This window comes from Neltuma alba, unplaced genomic scaffold (assembly GCF_004799145.2).
Source record: "Neltuma alba isolate B1F8T4 unplaced genomic scaffold, ASM479914v2 tig00011963_pilon, whole genome shotgun sequence".
NCBI classification, from domain to species: Eukaryota; Viridiplantae; Streptophyta; class Magnoliopsida; order Fabales; family Fabaceae; genus Neltuma; species Neltuma alba.
This window is the reverse complement of record NW_021636541.1, coordinates 23959-43243: the sequence shown is the minus strand read 5'-3', so window position 1 is coordinate 43243 and position 19285 is coordinate 23959. Positions and strand designations below refer to the sequence as shown.

Here is a 19285-nt window from a genome sequence, read left to right as displayed (position 1 = left end):
AAACTTAACCCAAACTTCGCATTCCTCCGGGCGGTTGCCCCACCAAATCTTTCACACTTGCTGTTCATCACTCTCCTTCACTGTCTCATTCCAGAAAGCCACATTCACTCTGTTTTCTGGGTTCAGGTCCTGGGCAAAAGCACCCACTTAATAGAACCTGTATTCATCTCTCTGCCTATCTCCTCTTTCTCTCCAACTCATCTTTTTTTTTTTAAAAAAAAGAAAGAAAGAAAGAAAGTTGCTGTCTTGGGTTTTTGGCAATTTCTGGATTTTGATTATTCATTCAAAGCTCTGTAGGAATCCAGAAAATTTGGGATTTTTCATGGAGGATTGCTCAAGAACTGGCTTTCACGATTTGAATGTGGCGTCACGAAAAGCTGAAGAAGCGGGTCAGTTTATTTTTTTGCCCACTGTTCATTATAATCAAGGGTCGGTTCGCATAAAAAAAAACTCTTTTTTGTTTGTTTGTTATGTTCCAAGAACATCTATATTTTTCTTTCATCTTTTCCCTCTGCATTTCCGTCTCAATCCATATCTACTGATTCTCAAAACAACTTCTGCAGCTTGGAGACGTTATGAAGCCGCAGAGTGGCTTGAAAGGGAAGTGGGCCCGCTCGGCATATCCAATCAGCCGTCGGAGAGAGAATTCATTTCTTGCTTAAGAAATGGTCTCGTTCTCTGCAAGGCAATCAACAAGATTCATGCAGGAGCCGTCCCCAAGGTGTCACTATGTTCCACTATCGCGTTCATTATTTCTTCTCGCTAATCTAATATATCACCCGCTATAGTTCAAACAATTACGTATAATCAAACAGGAGCTTTTCATAATAGGAGGTCGTAAATTTCAGTCTTGCATTATTTTTTCTTTCTCTCTATTTTGCTGACACAATTTTCCCCTGTGGCTTTAAGGTTGTGGATTGTCAAATGCCCTTGCAATCGGTTGCTAGGGATTTCCAGCCTTTGCCTGCCTACCAGTACTTCGAAAATGTAAGAAATTTTCTGGTTGCAGCAGAAGAATTAAAGCTTCCACCCTTTGAGGCTTCTGATCTTGAACGGGTAATCTTGTGAATTAGTAACCATATCATGTGAATGAATTGGCAAGTGAAAAGTTGCTTTTAAGCTTGTGTTTATGGAGAGACGAGTATGAATTGTGGTTGACTATTTATTATACAGGATGCTGTAGACGTGGGATCAGTATCTAAGGTTGTCGATTGCGTTTTAGCGCTTAAATCGCATCAAGAGTGGAAGGGGACAAATACTGAGAATGGAAGTAACAGGCACTTAAGATCTCCTTTTTTAATGCACTCTGCCAGTAGAATGTATCCAAGACCCTCAGCTGCAATCTCTTCGGATGCCTGTAGGCGCCTGGATTTGTCAGCCACGTCAGATCAAGAGCATTCTCTCGAGGGTGATTTTCAGAAACCAGAAGGTTCAGCCACTCTCTGTTGCCTTTTCATGGGGTTTGGTATTTACTAAAGCTGCAATTTTCAATTATGCTGAGGAATATGTACAAATAGCTCATAAAAGAAAGTTGCATCTGATCTGTCAAATTTTAGAAGCCTGCTGAATTCAGACCCTGATGAACTGTTTCTTCTTCTCAGTTCTCACTTTCAGTTGGCAATAATTTATTTTTTTCCCCCTATACTTCTATTGAATACAGGCAAAATTGTGGAATCAATTGTTAAGCTATTGGTTGACTGTATGGTTGACGCCAAGGAAAATATTGACGGCAACCTTGTTGCTTCTATTCGTAATGCCCAACAGGTATTATAATGAAATGTAATCATGTAAACATCTTACCTCAAATTATTAAATTAACATATTGAAATACATTGGTTGATAAAACTCTTGAGCCTTTTATCTTTCTCCTTTTGATGCTACAGGATCCAATTAAGCTATTTAGTGGGATCATGTCAACTTGTGTTGGGGATCAGCTCCAAGCCAAGTTCCCCGAGGTGAGTGTGATGTTATCCATGATCATTATGTATGATTTGTCTGTATGCCAAAAGTCATATTGTTAATTCTTATTTGTTGAAGAAATACATATATGCCATCATTAATCGTTATTTTCTTTCCGAAGTAATGAGATAGTTAAAAACAACCATCCGTCATTTTTATTTTTACCGAAAACCGAAGAATATCTTAAATGGTTGAAATAATGGCTGTTGAAGTGTGCCTTGCTGTCCTTAAGCCCATTAAGACCTAGCCTCGGAAAATTCCTCACCTGTAGCTGTCACACAGATATTGTGATCATTCCATCTAACCTAACGTCCTGGTCTCCTATAAAGCTAACTTTGACCTCCAAAAATTTAATTTTGGTAGTTACTCGTATGCTGCAGTTTTTTTGGCCTGCCTCGATGATTTGGCCATATATTTTCAATGCCAAACCTTCTGTTCCAAAAAAGTTGGTTAATACTTAACAAAAAACTCATTTTGACCGGAAACAGTTAGCATTGCTGCTGAAGGGTTTTACAAAAGAAAGGAGCACTTTAAGTAATTCAACATCCACAGTGTCAGATGAATCTACACCTCAAAATTTTAAGGTACCTTCTGTTTTTTTTTTTTTTAATACTTCCTACTCTGTTAATTGTCTATTAAAATTTATGCATGAAACAGCCGCTCAATAATATTTCTTCCGTACTTGTAATTGTAACGTGCATCTTGTCATTAAGTGTCAAGGTGACAGACGATGTTCAAAGGTAGCATATTCAGTGTGTTTTTATAGCTACAGATGAGCGTAGCGACGTCATGCTTGGCAGCAAACCGTGTTTTTCCGGTTTTCTAAATTAACGAGCTTTGCCAGGTCAAAAAATAAAAAATAAAAAAATTAACGAGCTTTGCATGCTTTATTTAGTAGATGGACAGATGTTGATATGACCGATGTTTGCCTTGTATAGTGTTGCAGAGGCTGCACTACTAAGTGCACTTGCAGCCAGAAGCATCTCTTTGACCAGCAGGAAAAAGAACTTGTGGTATGTTTCCATGTAGCTTGTTTATTGAATTAGAATTGGTTACAACGGAGAAGAAGAAGCAGTTAGAACATTGTTTAAATGAAAAACGTTGCTTTTGTCACCCTTCTTACTGGAAACTGAAAGCATTAGCGGGTACTGTTTATCGTGGAGGTCATAAAAATGAATGTATATTTCATCGTTTACGTGGTCATTTGTATGTAACATGAGCTCCCATAATAATGCTGGTATAATGATGCGTCTTTCAGGATCTCAAAGCTCTGCTGTCGAAAACTAAGAATGAGTTTGAAGAGATGAAGTCCCAGTTTCAAAGAGATCTGAATTACCTAGGTATGTGTAGCCGCTGTATTTTGCAAGTTTTTAATTTGTTACGCCAACTGTAACATAATAAGAAGCAGCTTATTTTCTTATACATAATCTTTATCTGGTCGTATTGTTTCTATCCATGACCACATATCCTAATACCCAAAAAGGTTGGAATGTGGATGGTTATGATGTTTAAGAATTGTGTTGATGTTTTAAATACCGTCATCTTTTTTTTCCTGGCGTGTTAACTTCGTTACATGTTGATATTGCTCTTAATCATCTATTCCTGATTGCGACATGAGTTTAGGCTGCCAGGTACTGGAAATGTCCACTGCTGCATGTGGATATTACAAGGTGGTGAAGGAGAACAGCAAGTTATATAATATGGTCCAAGATCTGAAAGGTTGATTTTCTTTTACCTTACGCTTCTTCTTCTTCTTGTTGCCCCCCCCCCCCGGGGGGGGAAGTTTCGTTAAACTAACTTTGTCTACCCTTTTCAAATTCAATCATATTCAGGTAATATTCGAGTTTACTGCAGAATTAGGCCATCCTCCTGTGCTGAGTCCAAGAATGTTATAGAGTTCATTGGAAAGGATGGTTCTCTAGTCCTATTAGATCCATCAAAAACACAAAAAGATGGAAGGAAAGTTTTTCAGTTTAATCGGGTTTTTGGACCATCGGCTGGCCAAGGTAGCTCCACAACGATCTTTTACAAACCAGTTTTGCAGATTCTTTTCTTTATGTTCTTCTCTATATGGAAATTTACTATTTACCATGCTCAGGTGAAATATACACGGACACTCGACCACTAATTAGATCTGTGATAGATGGATATAACGTTTGCATATTTGCTTATGGACAAACTGGATCTGGGAAGACATATACCATGGTAAGCCACTTTGACATGATCTATATCCGCTTCACTATTAGTGGTTACCGACATTAACCTGGGTTCTTTTTTTTGGTTGGTGACAGAGTGGGCCATCAGGTGGATCTTCTAAAGATATGGGGATTAATTATCTTGCATTAAATGATCTTTTCCAGATGTCTAACCAGCGAAAGGACATTATAACTTACGACATTTACGTTCAAATGGTTGAGATTTACAATGAGCAAGTAAGAGACTTGCTTGCAGAGGAAAAGACAGACAACAAATATCCTTTTCTTACTGGTTTATATTGTGCGCCAGAAACATGTTGATAATAATGTTCAAAGCTTCTCTCCCTGCTGATTTTACAATATTATTTGCAAATAGTTCGTTTCTTTAACGTACCACAAATTAGAGATACGAAGTTGTAATGACAATGGCTTGAACCTTCCGGATGCTACATTGCGTTCTGTAAAATCTACACATGATGTATTGAGCCTCATGAAACTTGGTGAGGTTAACCGAGCTGTTAGTTCCACTTCCATCAACAACCGGAGTAGTCGTTCCCACAGGTCAGATTCTAGTACCAACCGGAGCTATTAGTTCTAGATTTAATCTATGCTTGCTACATTAAAATGTAAAACAGTTTAGTTGAGATAGTGATGAGTCTGTTCCGCATGGATCTCAGTGTTCTCACCGTGCATGTTCATGGCAAAGATATCTCTGGGAGCTCCATTCGTGGTTGCTTGCATTTGATAGACCTTGCTGGAAGTGAGCGAGTGGAGAAGTCTGAAGTTACAGGGGAAAGACTAAAAGAAGCACAATTCATCAACAAGTCTCTTTCCTGTTTGGGGGATGTGATCACAGCCCTGGCTCAAAGAAACTCTCACATCCCTTACCGGAATAGTAAACTCACCCTTCTGTTGCAGGATTCCTTAGGTTGTAATTCACACTCTGACGCTTTCCCTTGTTATGACAAATTAAACATTGAACCATTTCCCCCTAAATTATATATATAGCCCTTTGTTCACAGAGTTTTCTCTTGGTAATTTTCGCATCAGGTGGGCAAGCCAAAACATTGATGTTTGCTCATGTGAGTCCTGAAGAAGAGTCCTTTGGCGAAACAATCAGCACTCTAAAGTTTGCTCAGCGAGTTTCCACTGTGGAACTTGGAGCAGCTCGATCGAATAGAGAAAGTAGGGAGGTTATGCAACTTAAGGAACAGGTAAGAGAGCTGGATATAATGCTATCACAGATAGAGAGAGAGAGAGGGAGAGGGAGAGGGAGAGAGTTGGAAAATTATGATTTAAATTCAAGGCTTACTAAGTTGACTCCTTGGTATCATAGGTAGTTATACTAAGCTGGTTGCCTCTGCTTCATTTTCCATGATTTGTTAGGTTGAGAACCTTAAGATGGCATTGTCGAACAAGGAAGCACAGAGAGTACAGTTAAGTAGGACTAAAGAACCAAGGACTCCATCTGAGAAAACTCCATTGCGCCTTAGAAGACTTAGCATTGAGAACTGTAGCGCCACAAGGAATGACAACACTTCTATGAAGCCTGACGATAAAAGTGGAATGAAATCACCTTCTTTTATGCCTCGTTCAAGAAGATTGAGCTTGGAAGGTTCAAAAAGCATAATCAAGAAGGGCACTGTACAGCCAAAAGATGTTACTGACGTAGACCAATCTTTACAGTTGGATTCAGTATCTCAACAGAAAAACCGTTCTCTGCGAGATGCTGATCCAGCGCCAAAACTAGTCGGGCATTTCAGTAGTAGCAGTTCCAAGTTAGAGTTGCACACTAAAGCTCCTCGAAGTCCTACAAGCATTAAATATCAGAAGAAGGTGATCAAAATAGATTGTGCAGCTCAAGTTCATCCACTTAAACTACCTGAGACACCTGAAACACAAGGGTTTGATAAGACTGAAACATATAAAGCTGTAAGGAGCGATGTTGCGGTTTCCATGGATTTCCAGACACCAAATGTGGTTAGCAGCACAAATGGCAAAGGTTCCCAAATAAGGAAATCCTTACGGACCATAGGAAAACTCATTAATGGACCAGATAAGAGGTGGGTGAAATAAAGCAAGCAAGTTTTATCTCCTGCTTTTGGTCGTTTTTAGTGAAGCTTTGCTTGTGAAATTGCAGGAGCCAACAAAATATGGTGGAAGTGAAGTCACCCATGAAGAGCAATACTAACATAATTGAAGCAAAATCACCACCAAGTTCTGTTGCGAGAACAAAAAGGAGACAATCTCTAACGGGGATTCAAGCACCTGGCACTGAAAACTCCCGTAGATCTTCTCTTGGAGGGAAGTCTGTGGTCTCCAGTAAGTAAAACACAAGAAAGAATTATTTTTTCATTAGTATTTCATTGAATGCGTAATTTTTACTCGTTAGTGCTGTTATTTCTGTAGGCGATAAGGAGCACAGAAACACGAAAACGCCTCCTACAATGCGATCAGCCACCAAGAGTGGGAAACGGTGGCTATAGAGAAAAACAGGGAATAACTGTGGGTCAGTGCTTTGACTCTAAGCACGCCTAAACTAACTATTGTGTCGGTTGCTGTCAATTAAGTAGCTTGGTTAGGAACGTCTTCTTCCTGTAATTATGAAACTACCTTTGTCAAAATCAAGTTTTGATTTTTCCCCCCATTACTGGTTTCAATAAAAAGTTGAAAGTTGCCAACTTTTGCTCAGCAGCCAGAATCGCATTGTTAATTGCCTATTCAGTCAAACAAGAACAATTGTCAACTTTTTTTAGTGGTTTTTTAATTGATCCACAGTTGTGTTGATAATGCTTTGTATAGGGATAATTACATATAGGTCTTAAATAAGAAAATCAATTCTTTTTTTTTTTTGCCTGTTGCAATTCTCTTTTTAAATACTAATGTTACTACTTTTTATTAAGCAACAAAAATCACATAATTCAATGCCTTCTTTAGTCAAAAGTGGAGGTTGCACTACTGCACCATGCTAATTACATGTTTGACGATAATACCCACTGCTATCTCAATATTAGAATGTGACTTTATATGATGATTTTTTTAAAATTAAATATCATATTTTTAATAGGAAAAAACGATTTGTTCACCGTACACTTAAGTGTGCCATCAACTGGAATCAGGAATAGATTTGGAAGCTGTAAAAATGCAATGCAGGCATGCATAATCTGCCCAAAACTCAGAATTTCTTAGCCGTTAGTGGTCCCCATCGAATCTGCCTAACGTTCACATGCTTCCTTGTCGTACCAAACTGACACGCAACAAGGAATGCTTCCATTGAAAAATATCTATCATTAATGTCCCTCTTCTCTCTCTCTCTCTTTCTTTTTTAAGACCCCTTAAATTTATGAGAAAATGATTAAAAAAAACTCTCAATTATAAATAAAAACTCATCACAATATTAATATGGGTTTTGATAATAATTTTTATAAATTGGTCCCCGTGTGTGTAATGTTTTTATTTTGGCGGTTTTTTTTGTCATTTTTCCTAAATATTTACTTCGATTCATATTTCACAATAGCCAGAAAAATTGAGAATGGATCTATCCTCTTCCACCCCTCCTCCACCCTGCTTTTCTCTGTATCGGTTATCACCATTGAATTAAAATTTAATGCCTATGAAAAAAATATTTAATATTTTATAAAAAAGTTATAATAATATTTTTATAAAATATTAATTCTAAACTATTAAAATTAAAATTTTAATCTAATAACGGTTAAACCAAACGGAGGGTAGAGGAAGGACAAGGGTGAGAATCCATTTCCCAAAATATATATACTCTCAGTTTGTTTTACTAATAAAAAGTATACTTTTACAATTGTCTTGCTTTGCTGAGGGGAAGGAAAAAGCGTCATCCAAACCAAACCGCCAGTAGCACAAATTAAAGAATGAAAAAATTGAAAAGAAATAGTTAAACGAAGGCATGGAACAAATGAAGATTACTGAGATAGATGCGTATTTAATTTCGAAACACTGTATTCATAAGCACGACGCAGCCTTTTCTGGAATCTTCTGAGATCCAATGTGACATTTTGGCTGTCAAGATAGATATTCTTAGTGTATTCCCACCCCCTGTTGTTAATGCTTTCTGGATCTGTAAGAACAGGATCATCTCTATCATACCTCTTACACAGAGAGCTTTCTTTGGGCTGGATTTTATACCCAATATATTTTAATCCAAGCTTTCTTGCAGGTTCACCATAATATGTTTCTGCTGCCCAGGATGTTCCTAGAGGGATAACTTGAATGAACACAGAACCAGGTTTCATGAACAGAAAATGTGTCATCGCAGCACCATGTACCCCAACCATAACCTCACTTGAATTAAGTGCTCTGTAGATTTTTGCCAATTCTGTTGTCCTATCTGGCCTTAAAACCTCGACTTTAAACCCAATTTCCGCTGCTATTTTCACTAGCAGGTTCTCATTGGTTATCACTCTTGATCCTGCTCTTGACAAAATAGTCAATTTAGGCTTGTTCCCTTGATTTTCTGATGATCTAGGGAGTAATCTATCCTGTGCTTCCTTTGCTTCGTCTTGGATCAAGCTCTCAATCCGAGGCCAGTAAGCTCGATCCAGAAGGTTTCGGAAATCAACAATGCTCTTGTTATCTATCATCAACCTAGAATCCACAGTAAGCTCATCATGGATTTTCAGACCAACAATGGCTTCGGGGAAGCAATGGGTCCGGTTGTCTCCAGTGAAATCAATGGCGGGAAAGCCTGACAGATGAGAAAGGATGTCTCCATACTTCATAATCCACCAATTGTGGTATTCAAGTATGACGAACACAACCTGCTTGTTAAAATGCTGGGAGGTGATGAACAGAGGTATGATCCCATCGTTGAATTCGTGATAAACATTGCCGGTATAGCCACCAGTAGAGAAGAACAATGCAGGAACGTCATGATGAACATCACAACTATGATTACCAGTACCCAAAATCACTTTCTTGGAAATGATGTTTAGTTCATCAATGGTGTCCATGACACTTGTTTCCCATTTTCGGGTATATGGCTTGATCTTTTCATGTTGGAGCACCCGATCATCATCCCGTTTACTACTTACAGCTGTTCTTGACGCATTAGTCATATGATTATGGACGCCGATGGGATTGTAAAGGAAGATTGAGGAGGAGGAAGAGTGTGTTCTTATATCCCCTTTCGTTATGCAGATATCAGAACGGTAGCCAGTCCTATCACAACATATAGTTCCTGCATCACCAATGGAAGTATGTAAGATATCAAAGGAAAACATCCAACACAAGAAAAAACCTTAGGAGTCACTGTTGAATAGTTAGACCAAGCCAAATATAGAAGATATATAAGCATATGAATCAAATAGTGACCTCTGATAAGGTTACAAATATGTCAATAATTTGATCTATCTATCTTTTTAGTTTTTACAGAAGAGGGCTTCCAAGACACGTCTCTATCCCAAGTCCTAATGAAAAATAGGAATTTCTGAGATAGAAGATATGAATTTCATTACTTAAAAAAAAAAAAAAAAAGATCAGCACACAGAGAACAATAGAATAGGAACACCTACCCCCAGCAACTGAAGAGCACAACCCGACCACGGCCGGGCCGTTTTCCGTGCCAAGAGGGTCTGAAAAGCGAAAAGAAAGGTAAACAATATTTAGAGTTGTACAGAGATTGGGAAAGACCGAAACAAGAAACAGGAAAAAAAAAACAGAAAGAAATCAGAGGAAGGCGTGAGGCGAGAAACTTACACAAGCGGGGCAGACTGAAAGAGAAGCCGATGAAAGAAGGTGCCAAGACGAAGCAGCAGGAGAGGAGAGTGAGAAAGAAGAGAGAGAACAACCTGGACCTGGTTCTCCTGCAATAGCCAGGGTCATTATTTTCATTTTGAGACACGTCGTCTTTTATGGATTCTCCACCTTTCCTGAGTTGATGGTGCCGGTGATAGCGGACCATTTCTCCCCTAAAGAAAGTATTTTTATTCCTCGACAAGACCAGACTTATGCAGAAAGATGCAGAAAGGAAGAAGCAGCTGGGGGAAAGTGATACTTTCTTATAAGAGCGTACCCTGTTCCAAAGAAATACAGGATAAAGAGAGAAAGAGAGGGGTGAATTTTGAGCTGCCTTGGGAAGTTGGCTCTAGAGATTTGCAACGAGTGGATGAAACAATATGGGAATTGGGGAAGAGGAAGGCAGAAGCAAAGAATGATTTTGGGGGACGAGGAAAATTTCAAAAGAGACTTATACGAGAAGAGGGAGGCTGGGGAAGAGACCTTTGTGGTGGGCTGATAGCTGTATCCGTAGAAAACCGCGTAGTGTACACAGCGTGACGACGATATTGAACTCAAACTTTCCAAAGAAAGTCTGCCTGACGCTGACTGGAACCTGGGTGGTGGCTTCTTATCGGCACTCGCTTACGCCAATAGCTATGTGAACGGATATGATTTTAGTTTTTTTTTAATAGCAAAAATAATAGGTACTTAATATAAGACTTATTTAACTAATTTGATTATATTAAATAAGTTAGGTAAGTTAGTTAATTATAAGAAATATGACACGTTTTTTCTAAAATACCATAATCATTTTTCTTAATGCCTCTTCTCTTTCTTTTACTTGATTATAGTTGACGGAATATCTATAGAAATAATTTAGAGAAAATTGATAAATATGATAAATAAATCTTATATTTAGGACTAAAATCAACTCAGGTTCTATATCAAGGACCGGAAGAGTAATTATCATTAAATATTGCATGCAAATGCTAATATTTTTACTCAGCTCGTGAATCCACCGTTTGTTGAGGGTGGGGTGTTGGTCCAAATTATACTTGGTTCTTAGAAGCCTTAATCAGGGGCAGGGCTTGCATTTTGTTTCCCAGCCTTAAGTACCGATTTGGGATCAACAGAGAGTTTAGAGGGGGGGTCTGTTGACATTTTTATTTTATAATTCTTTATTTATTTCTGACCACCACAGAAAGAAATCAAATATATATATATATATATATATATCTCTCTCTCTCTCTCTGTAAAGGGGTCGTTCGAAAAAAGGCACGTTACCCACACAATTCTTTTGTCAATGAGATGACGCCATATTGCCCCCCCCAAAAAAAAGTGATTAGGTCCCAGGGAAGCCAAGTTCATGTTAGTCCCTGTTCTTTGGTGGGAGTTCGACGTGTTCAAAAGTGGCAAAGCTTCAGATGCCCAAACTTACGTGCACATATCTGCGTAGAGACGTATCGTGTTTGCACCCAAGATAATTATATTTTTTTTCCCCCATAAAAGTCTGTATTGTCTATTTTTATTAGAAACAAGGTGTATACGTTAAAGGGAGAAGACGAAAATTATGCCAGATGATAGCATTATATTTAAGGGAGACGGCAAAGAAAGTACGCAAGAGACTGCATCATTTAATTGGCGATGGAGTCACCAAGAAGGACCAACGGAGAGCAGATCAAAGAAGGGGATTAAGACGGATACAGTAATCATTTATTGGGGTGTCAAATCCTCAATATGGTTTCCTCTCTATCATAATGGAAAATATGACTTCAGATTAATAGAGGTAATTTTTTTCAAAGCAGGGTATTGATGAAACCTTATTATCCAACTTCAGTCGGGCGACCCATGATGCTCAAATAACATGGTTTTTTTTTTAAAAAAAAAAATTCTTGCTCACAAATTCACAGGAAGTGGTGGAAATAAGGTAAGTTGATGAGCTTGATTTCAATTGTTTGCGATTATAAACTACCTGGAAATTTAAAAAATAATAATTTCATAAAACACTGAGCGTCAACATTTATTTATTTATTTCTGTGATGGGGAAATGTTGAGAAGAATAGAGAGAGAGAGAGAATTAAGAAGATACAAATCGCTGGGCAGGGGAAAGTAGGGAACGGAGGCTTGGAATTCATTTGTGAATTATTTTATGTATCCCAAAAACAGAAGATCAGATCAGATTAGATTTTTGCAATTTGCAAGTGGGGAGTGATGAGAAGCAGAGATGGGATACAAAATTACAAATCACTAGCCAGGCACGTGCATATCTGTTGCTCTCAGTTCTGTGGCCTCAACTCCCACTCTGACTGACTTTCTGCTTCTGCACTCTCCCCTTGCAGATCGCAATTCACATGTCAAGGTTTTTTTTTTTGTTTTAAAAAAAAAATTCTTGTTCCAAAGATGAAATAAAAAGAGAATTCTCGCGAGTTAATTTACATATTTGCATATCACAATTCACAATTTGTCCCGCTTTGAAATTATTATTACCATTCAATTTGTATGGATTGATTTTATAACCTTTTCTATTGAATAAAAAATAAATGAAAAGCAAGAGTTTATCAAGAGTGAAGTGCCTTCACTTTTTTTTTTCCTCCTAAATAAAATTTAAATGAGTTAGGTTTTGGGAATTCACTAAGACCAGAATATGCCTCCGTATTTAGGGATTCGTTTTTGTGCTGTTATAATCCAAACACAACCTCCCGCATCATGTCACTTGTAGGCCCCAAGGGATAAGAAATAAGGCCCAATAATATTTATAAAAAAACACTTCGAGGCCCAATCCAAACAATAATCCCTACGCCCCCTCGGGATTTAGCCCCCTCAAAGTTGCAACCACATGCGCAAGTCTCCTTCAATTCCACAGCTCGGGGGGCGCTATTCACCTCTTTTGGGCCGTGCAATTTGGACCAAGCGGCCAATTATCAAACACTTACTTACACACTAATAGGAGTTGGGTCTAATAAAATAGGTTAGTTTCTTACAACGTGATAAACCAATATTTGAATCTTTATTAGGAGAGGTGCCCACATTTAATATCTGACATTGTCTCGGATATGATTATCTCTAATAGGAAGATACCTATACTTCAGCGGAAAAAAAGAAAAAGAAAACACTTACTTACACTGACCATTCCAAGTCAACATGGAGCAGAGCAGCAACATGAATTTTCTTGCAACTCATCTAATTTTGATTTTGTAAAGACTTTTAGACTACCTAATGAACTAGCATTCCAATATTCGTTGAGATAGATGTCTATATTTAGTATTTGGCAGTGTTTTAAATAGGATTGTCTCTAATAACAGAATGTTTATACTTTAGCAAAAAAATATTATAATGAAATATTAAAAAAAATGCTTTTTCCTCTAAATTTTGCTTAAATATGAGATTGTGTGTTTAAGGTGTGGAGTTTTTTTTATTAGATAAAAATAAAGAACAATAGAAGACAGTGAATGGTTGAAAAAATTATTTTCAATGGATGCTCGATGGGTGAAAATAAAGGAGCTCGAGAAATAGACAAAAAAATATTGTTATTCAAATCATACCCAATGGGATCGATCCAATTCGCCCAACCCAGCAAGCAAAGACAACCCACGTGAACTCCCGAGCAGGTCCAGTCATTTACTTCTCTTTCCACTTTCCTATGTATACCCAACGATCCCCTCTTTTTGGTTTTTGATATTTGGATATCTCAAATAATTACTTTTCAGATATATATTTTTTTAAATCGAAATAAACTTTTTTATATATTTATCTCATATATATATATATACACACAGTAAAAGTATTTCTGGAATTATAGTTTTGATCTTCCTCAAATATTTTTTTTTTGTTTTTGGGTGTTCGGTTTGTCTATCCTTTTTAGCGCGCACAAACCTTAGCGGGGAAGATTTGGCCAAAAAATATAAAAAAACTTAGCGGGGAAGAAACGACCCTTACATATGCGTGAAACTGCTGGAAATCAGCTCTCATCTCATAATCCCCATCGCCTGGTACGCTAGCTAAAAACATTGAGTCTTTTTGGTGCGAGAAAAGGTTGAATCATTAACAGGAATCTGAATCAATTTCCTTCACGTTCTTGGTGATTTTAGAAAAAATGTCTGATGCGTTCTGCTCCGACTGTAAGCGCCAGACAGAGGTGGTCTCCGACCACTCCGCCGGTGACATCGTGTGTTCGGAGTGCGGGCTTGTGCTCGAGTCCCATTCCATTGATGAAATTTTTGAGTGGCGTATTTTCGCCAACGAGTCTGCTGATAACGACCCGGTTCGTGTCGGGGGACCCACCAACCCGCTCTTGAGTGACTGCGGTTTATCCACCGTCATAGCCAAGCCCAATGGAACCTCCGGCGAATTTCTATCGTCGTCCTTGGGTCGGTGGCAGAATCGCGGGTCGAACCCGGATCGAGGGTTGATTCTGGCTTTCAAGACCATTGCTACTATGTCAGATAGGTGAGACACGGTTTACTGAGCTCTTAGTTATCATCAATAGCGGTGATGCTTTGCTGGGCAAAAAAATTTAATCTGAGAAACTTGATACGGAGGATGAAATTTTCCTAGAAACCTGGGATTAACGTTGCTAGAATTTGTTCGACTTTATCTCGGTATTGCCTTTCGAAGACCGAAGCTATAAGGGGCGAGACGGTTGAACTTGTATATATTCGGGACTGCTAGACTGTTTGTTAAATTTCAATCAACATAGCGTTGAATTTTTATCTTGGACAATTCTTTATTGGACATCGTTCGATTAGAAATCTCACCGAGAAGCTTTTTCTGCTATATCATGGTAGTGAAAGAGGAATTATTAAATTTCCATATCTTAGTTATTGCAAACTGTGATGTCAATTGCTGTTTGCATGTAGATTTGGTGATCCTTTCGTTCTTATAAGTCTCTCAGTTATTGCAAACTGTGATGTCAATTGCTCTTTGCATATAGATTTGGTGATCCTTTCGTTGTTATAATTCTCTCTTGAGATAGTAATAGGTGAATAACTCAGGCCAGGGACGGAACCAGAAAAGTAGCATGGGGAGCAAAATATGCTGCGCCACCATCTTGGGTCTCAAATGGTCACACCATCCACATAACGGCGGTAAATGGACCTAGGATACTATATTTTCTAGAGAGCTTAATGATCCGTAGGAGTGTGCACAAAGGGGCTGGAGTGAATTCTTTATAAAGCACTTTCAGTATTGTAACCCAATGTTGTATCATCCAGGCGGTCTTCTCTTGTGTAGTAAAGCTTCTCTAGATGTTTCTCATCACCTACGTGAAAGTGGGGGCATGAATCATTGGACTTACAAGAATCAGCAAGACGCTAGTAATAGCATCTTTGGTCATTCTTTAGGTGGGCAGGAAGCTAGCCCTGAGATGCTAAGCCTTGGTCCATCCCTAGGCTTGGGTAGCGTGACTCTGATTCTACCTGGATTATTATTTATTGGCAACCATTGTAATTTGTGCAACAGGATGTATATCTATACATTCTGAAACATGCTTTGCTTACCATTCCTTTTGTTGGGATGAGTTTTTTCATCTTGTTAAATGGTGTCTCCCCAATCTTCATCTGGGGTTTTCTTTCTCTTCATTTATTGATTATTGTTTATACTTCGGAAGCTCTATGAGAGTATCTATAGCTCATAATTAATACTCTTACTATTTTTATGTTTTTATATTCATGCCTAAAAGAGCGGGATTTTTTTATCATCCTTTACTTGAGTTTTTCTATTGGGAAACTAACTGATTGGTTATACATTTTCAGGTTAGGACTTGTTGCTACCATTAAGGTATGATACACTCTCGTCTTGGACACTTCACTTGTTATGGGGAAGTTTGGTGATGCTGCATCTATATGCACTGCATATGATTACTTTGATTGATTGAGCATTCTATGACCATGTTTGTGTACCTTACATCATGTCAATTGCACCTTGAATCTGTTATCTTCTGTGCTTTTATGTTCATCTTTTAAGTGAGTGTTTTAGCCATATTTTTATTCCTTTTGCTGTTCATTCAAAGGATCGGGCTAATGAAATATATAAGAGGGTTGAAGATCAGAAGTCCAGTAGGGGGAGAAACCAGGATGCTTTGTTGGCTGCTTGCCTTTACATAGCTTGCCGAGAGGAAGCCAAACCACGTACTGTAAAAGGTACATGTTGTGATTCTTTTAACGTCTGGATGCTTCCTATTTATCTTTCCCTATAAAAATGAGCTGCCCTGAAAGGCTGAACCTATGGATTTCAACTAGAAATTTGCTCTGTTGCCAATGGAGCTACAAAGAAGGAAATTGGCCGAGCAAAAGAATATATAGTGAAACAACTGGGTTTGGAGAAGGGTCAGTCAGTGGAGATGGGAACAATACATGCTGGGGACTTTATGGTGCGTAATTTTTATTGAAATGTAGTATATCTTGCTTTTTTGGCAGCTGTGTTGGCAAGCTTTCTCATCTTAGTTGCTGATAGATTCCAAATGGTGTTACTAACATTATCTTTTTTATTTGAAAAAAAAAAAACTTCAGAGGCGATTCTGTTCTAATCTTGGCATGAATAATCAAGCGGTTAAAGCTGCTCAGGAATCTGTGCAGAAATCAGAAGAATTTGATATAAGGTAATTGTACTGATACTTAAGGTTAGCCTATCGTATTGTTCTCACTTCTATTGATCTGTGAACATGTTACTCGCTGATTGCTTATAATGACTTCAATCAAATAGGTGGCTGAAGTAAAAACTCTGGGGGATTTTGTTATAAAATAAAATGAAGATATCAGCTTAAGATGAGGGTTTTATAATTATCTTGACTGAAACAATTAGCATCAGATTTAATTGTCACTTTTGAAAGCTGTGTTGGGGGTAAGGTTTGAAATCTGAACTGTTTATACTATGTGCCATGTGTGTCATATCTGTAAACTCTGAAGTGAAATGAAGATATACTAAGATCATGGTTCTGTCGATAATTGTGACTGTGCTGTTTGATTGAGGCTTAAGCAGTTTGCCTGTGAGTAAGAAAGGGTGAGATTTTGGGTTCAGAAACTTCCTGTGGATGTGTGCGTGCAACTTGAAGTGACAATTGTATTTGGCCACTAGCTTCTATGTCTTTTACTGGCAACTGTAATCTCAGCCTGTGATTATCTACCTTTAGTTGCTCTGTGGAGGCATTAATGTTGGTCTATGTTGAAGCAGATTACTATACACTGATGATCAATTCTAATAAAACGTCTAATCTTTGCCAGGAGGAGCCCCATATCAATAGCTGCAGCTGTGATATACATTATAACTCAGCTTTCAGATGATAAGAAACCTCTCAAAGGTTTGTAAGATCTCTTTAAACACAAATACACTATATCAGTGAAAAAGCGGAAAACTAGAGTAGGAATTGTCTCTAGAAAGAAATTCCGCCGGCATCCATGTTCATGTTTAAGAGGGAATTCTTATCCTTTGTAGTACATGTATATATGACTTGATTTATTGGTTGCAGATATATCAGTGGCCACAGGGGTCGCAGAAGGAACCATTAGGAACTCCTACAAGGATCTTTATCCTCATGTTTCAAAAATCATACCTAGTTGGTATGCCAAGGAGGAGGACATTAAGAATCTTTGCAGTCCTTGAGCTGTCATATACCCATATATAACAACCTTGATGGATGCTAGTGGATGATTTGGTTTTGGATGTGCTGAACTTCTTTCCATGGAATGAAAATGCCATCTTTCCTTTGCGGTGACCTACACTGCCCATTTTTTGTGGTCACAAGTTGAGCTTTCTGTGAGGCCTTATGCTATCCGATCCATACATGTATAAATTTGAATGCCCCTGATGCAATTTCCACCAGTCATTGATGTACAAACGGTAAACGGTGAATGCATCCGCATCAATACTTAGTTAAAAGTTATACTAGTCTTTAACATCCATTGACTCCCTTGCAATGCTGATAGTTGTACTTTTTACCCTTGAGGGCACCGTATCTTGGAATTTTGCTTTCTATATTTTTGTTTCCATCACTCTTTTGTGCATTAAGCATAGAATAAGGTAAATATGGGACCCGACTCTCCCGTGGACAGATTCACGAGGCTGGCTTTGAAGCATCCAGGAGAATATTACTCCTCTACTCCTTGATTAAGATTTAATTGCAGAGTTATTTTTGGTCTTAAATGTACTATTTTTTTTTTCATATTTATTACTTTCCTCTTAAGCTACTGTCTATTAATATTTTCTCAACAAGATGGTAGATTTTTCTTACATTGATAATTGAAGTTAAAGACAATCCTAAATAAAAGTATTTTAAAACAGCATGTCATATTTATTATAATTAATTAATTTAATTAATTTTTTAATCTAATCAAATTAGCTAAACAAATTTTACATTAATAATAGGTATGGTTTTTAAACCTTATCCTCTTTAGTTACTTTAGCCGACAGATGTCATTTTGGGACGTTCTGTTGATTAGTATTTAGTTATATGAATAGTCCAAAACTTTTTAGCAGTTAATTTTTATATATATATATATATATATATATATATATATATAAAGTTTCAGCACAAACACATCAGTGCCTGTATATATTGGGGGCGGATTGCATGTCAAGATTGTAATTGACAGGAGCATATCTTTGTCGGATAATAAGGAAGTCGACAAGAAGAAAAAGGAGAACAAAAGTGGAAAACGAAAAAAGAAAGCAATCAATATTCAATAATGCAACAAAAAAGAATTCGAGCTTCGCAAAATTGGTTCAAGCAGTTTTTAAAATTTTAGCTGTCCATTTTGTATGTGCCATCTTTTTCTTCTGCGGTGTATGAAATAGGTGGCTGGGAATTTAAAATGAGAGCTGTTTTGTCTTAGAAATTAAACATCGTTCGAATTGTGTGAAATTTCAAAATCTGCAATATTAAATTAAGCTAAACTACATAGCTCTTACTCATCTTTTATTTTCTTGATTGAAATTTGCGTAACAAGTGGTTTATAAGATATATAGATTGTATATCCATAGAACATATAGTCGGCAAAACCTAAAAATTGGTTGTTTGGTTAATTCAATCGATGGATATATGAATGTGCACGATCGGCAAACCCTAGACCTTTCCTGAATCTCATCACGCCAAATCCAATCCTAAAATAATTGCTCAACTCAAATCACTCTTCTTTACAAATTGATTTTCCCCTTGAAGACTTCATTACATTCAATAATTGCGCGCACTAACCCTAGCTCTTGCCATCCAAGGGCCCACAATCCTCTTAAATAAATTTATAAAAATAAATATAATTGTTAAACTGAGCAGTTAATCACATAAAGAAGCCAACTAGTGATGTAAATTTATGGAAGGTCCATATATATACATCAAGAAAGAGACACTTCTTATCACAGAAAGTGTAATTAGTTATTATTACAAGACATATAAT

The 19285-nt window shown here is 37.6% G+C and overlaps 3 protein-coding genes across 5 annotated transcripts; 2 read left to right on the top strand and 1 right to left on the bottom strand.

Moving 5' to 3' along the window:
- The first annotated feature begins 284 nt into the window (after nt 1-284).
- Nucleotides 285-6641, top strand: LOC114720078 (kinesin-like protein KIN-14L). Of its 2 annotated transcripts, none has more exons than XM_028905686.1 (19): nt 285-389; nt 564-721; nt 910-1056; nt 1174-1429; nt 1661-1764; nt 1884-1955; nt 2448-2543; nt 2898-2972; nt 3218-3299; nt 3583-3678; nt 3792-3965; nt 4058-4164; nt 4251-4406; nt 4531-4715; nt 4832-5082; nt 5205-5368; nt 5541-6217; nt 6295-6476; nt 6564-6641. In XM_028905686.1, exons 1-19 carry the CDS (start codon nt 323-325, stop codon nt 6638-6640), a joined length of 3126 nt encoding a protein of 1041 aa, XP_028761519.1. In that variant the 5' UTR covers nt 285-322; the 3' UTR covers nt 6641. The 2 variants fall into 2 exon arrangements, with proteins under 2 accessions (XP_028761519.1, XP_028761518.1); XM_028905685.1 differs by having other exon boundaries at nt 4251-4429; nt 4554-4715.
- Nucleotides 6642-7910: 1269 nt separating this feature from the next.
- LOC114720083 (beta-1,2-xylosyltransferase XYXT1-like) lies at nt 7911-10457 on the bottom strand. The gene is made up of 3 exons (XM_028905689.1): nt 9882-10457; nt 9698-9757; nt 7911-9363 (listed from the first exon to the last, which is right to left on the bottom strand). The coding sequence occupies exons 1-3, from the start codon at nt 10084-10086 to the stop codon at nt 8090-8092; spliced, it is 1539 nt and encodes a 512-aa protein (XP_028761522.1). The 5' UTR covers nt 10087-10457; the 3' UTR covers nt 7911-8089.
- Nucleotides 10458-13781: 3324 nt separating this feature from the next.
- LOC114720084 (transcription initiation factor IIB-2) lies at nt 13782-17872 on the top strand. 2 transcript variants are annotated; one of them, XM_028905691.1, is made up of 8 exons: nt 13782-13891; nt 13991-14348; nt 15653-15677; nt 15910-16039; nt 16139-16269; nt 16409-16497; nt 17120-17196; nt 17365-17872. In XM_028905691.1, exons 2-8 carry the CDS (start codon nt 13996-13998, stop codon nt 17496-17498), a joined length of 939 nt encoding a protein of 312 aa, XP_028761524.1. In that variant the 5' UTR covers nt 13782-13891; nt 13991-13995; the 3' UTR covers nt 17499-17872. The 2 variants fall into 2 exon arrangements, with proteins under 2 accessions (XP_028761524.1, XP_028761523.1); XM_028905690.1 differs by having other exon boundaries at nt 13782-14348.
- The last annotated feature ends 1413 nt before the right edge of the window (nt 17873-19285 follow it).

Coding starts and splice junctions, on each gene's coding strand:
- LOC114720084 (XM_028905691.1), top strand. CDS start 13,996: ATGTCTGATGCGTTCTGCTCCGACTGTAAGCGCCAGACAGAGGTGGTC. Junction 16,040..16,138: donor CAAACCACGTACTGTAAAAG/GTACATGTTGTG, acceptor GATTTCAACTAG/AAATTTGCTCTGTTGCCAAT. Junction 16,270..16,408: donor TACATGCTGGGGACTTTATG/GTGCGTAATTTT, acceptor AAAAAACTTCAG/AGGCGATTCTGTTCTAATCT.
- LOC114720078 (XM_028905686.1), top strand. CDS start 323: ATGGAGGATTGCTCAAGAACTGGCTTTCACGATTTGAATGTGGCGTCA. Junction 2,973..3,217: donor AGCAGGAAAAAGAACTTGTG/GTATGTTTCCAT, acceptor TGCGTCTTTCAG/GATCTCAAAGCTCTGCTGTC. Junction 6,477..6,563: donor AGGGAAGTCTGTGGTCTCCA/GTAAGTAAAACA, acceptor TTATTTCTGTAG/GCGATAAGGAGCACAGAAAC.
- LOC114720083 (XM_028905689.1), bottom strand. CDS start 10,086: ATGGTCCGCTATCACCGGCACCATCAACTCAGGAAAGGTGGAGAATCC. Junction 9,758..9,881: donor TTTCAGTCTGCCCCGCTTGT/GTAAGTTTCTCG, acceptor TTCGCTTTTCAG/ACCCTCTTGGCACGGAAAAC. Junction 9,364..9,697: donor GTGCTCTTCAGTTGCTGGGG/GTAGGTGTTCCT, acceptor TTGGTGATGCAG/GAACTATATGTTGTGATAGG.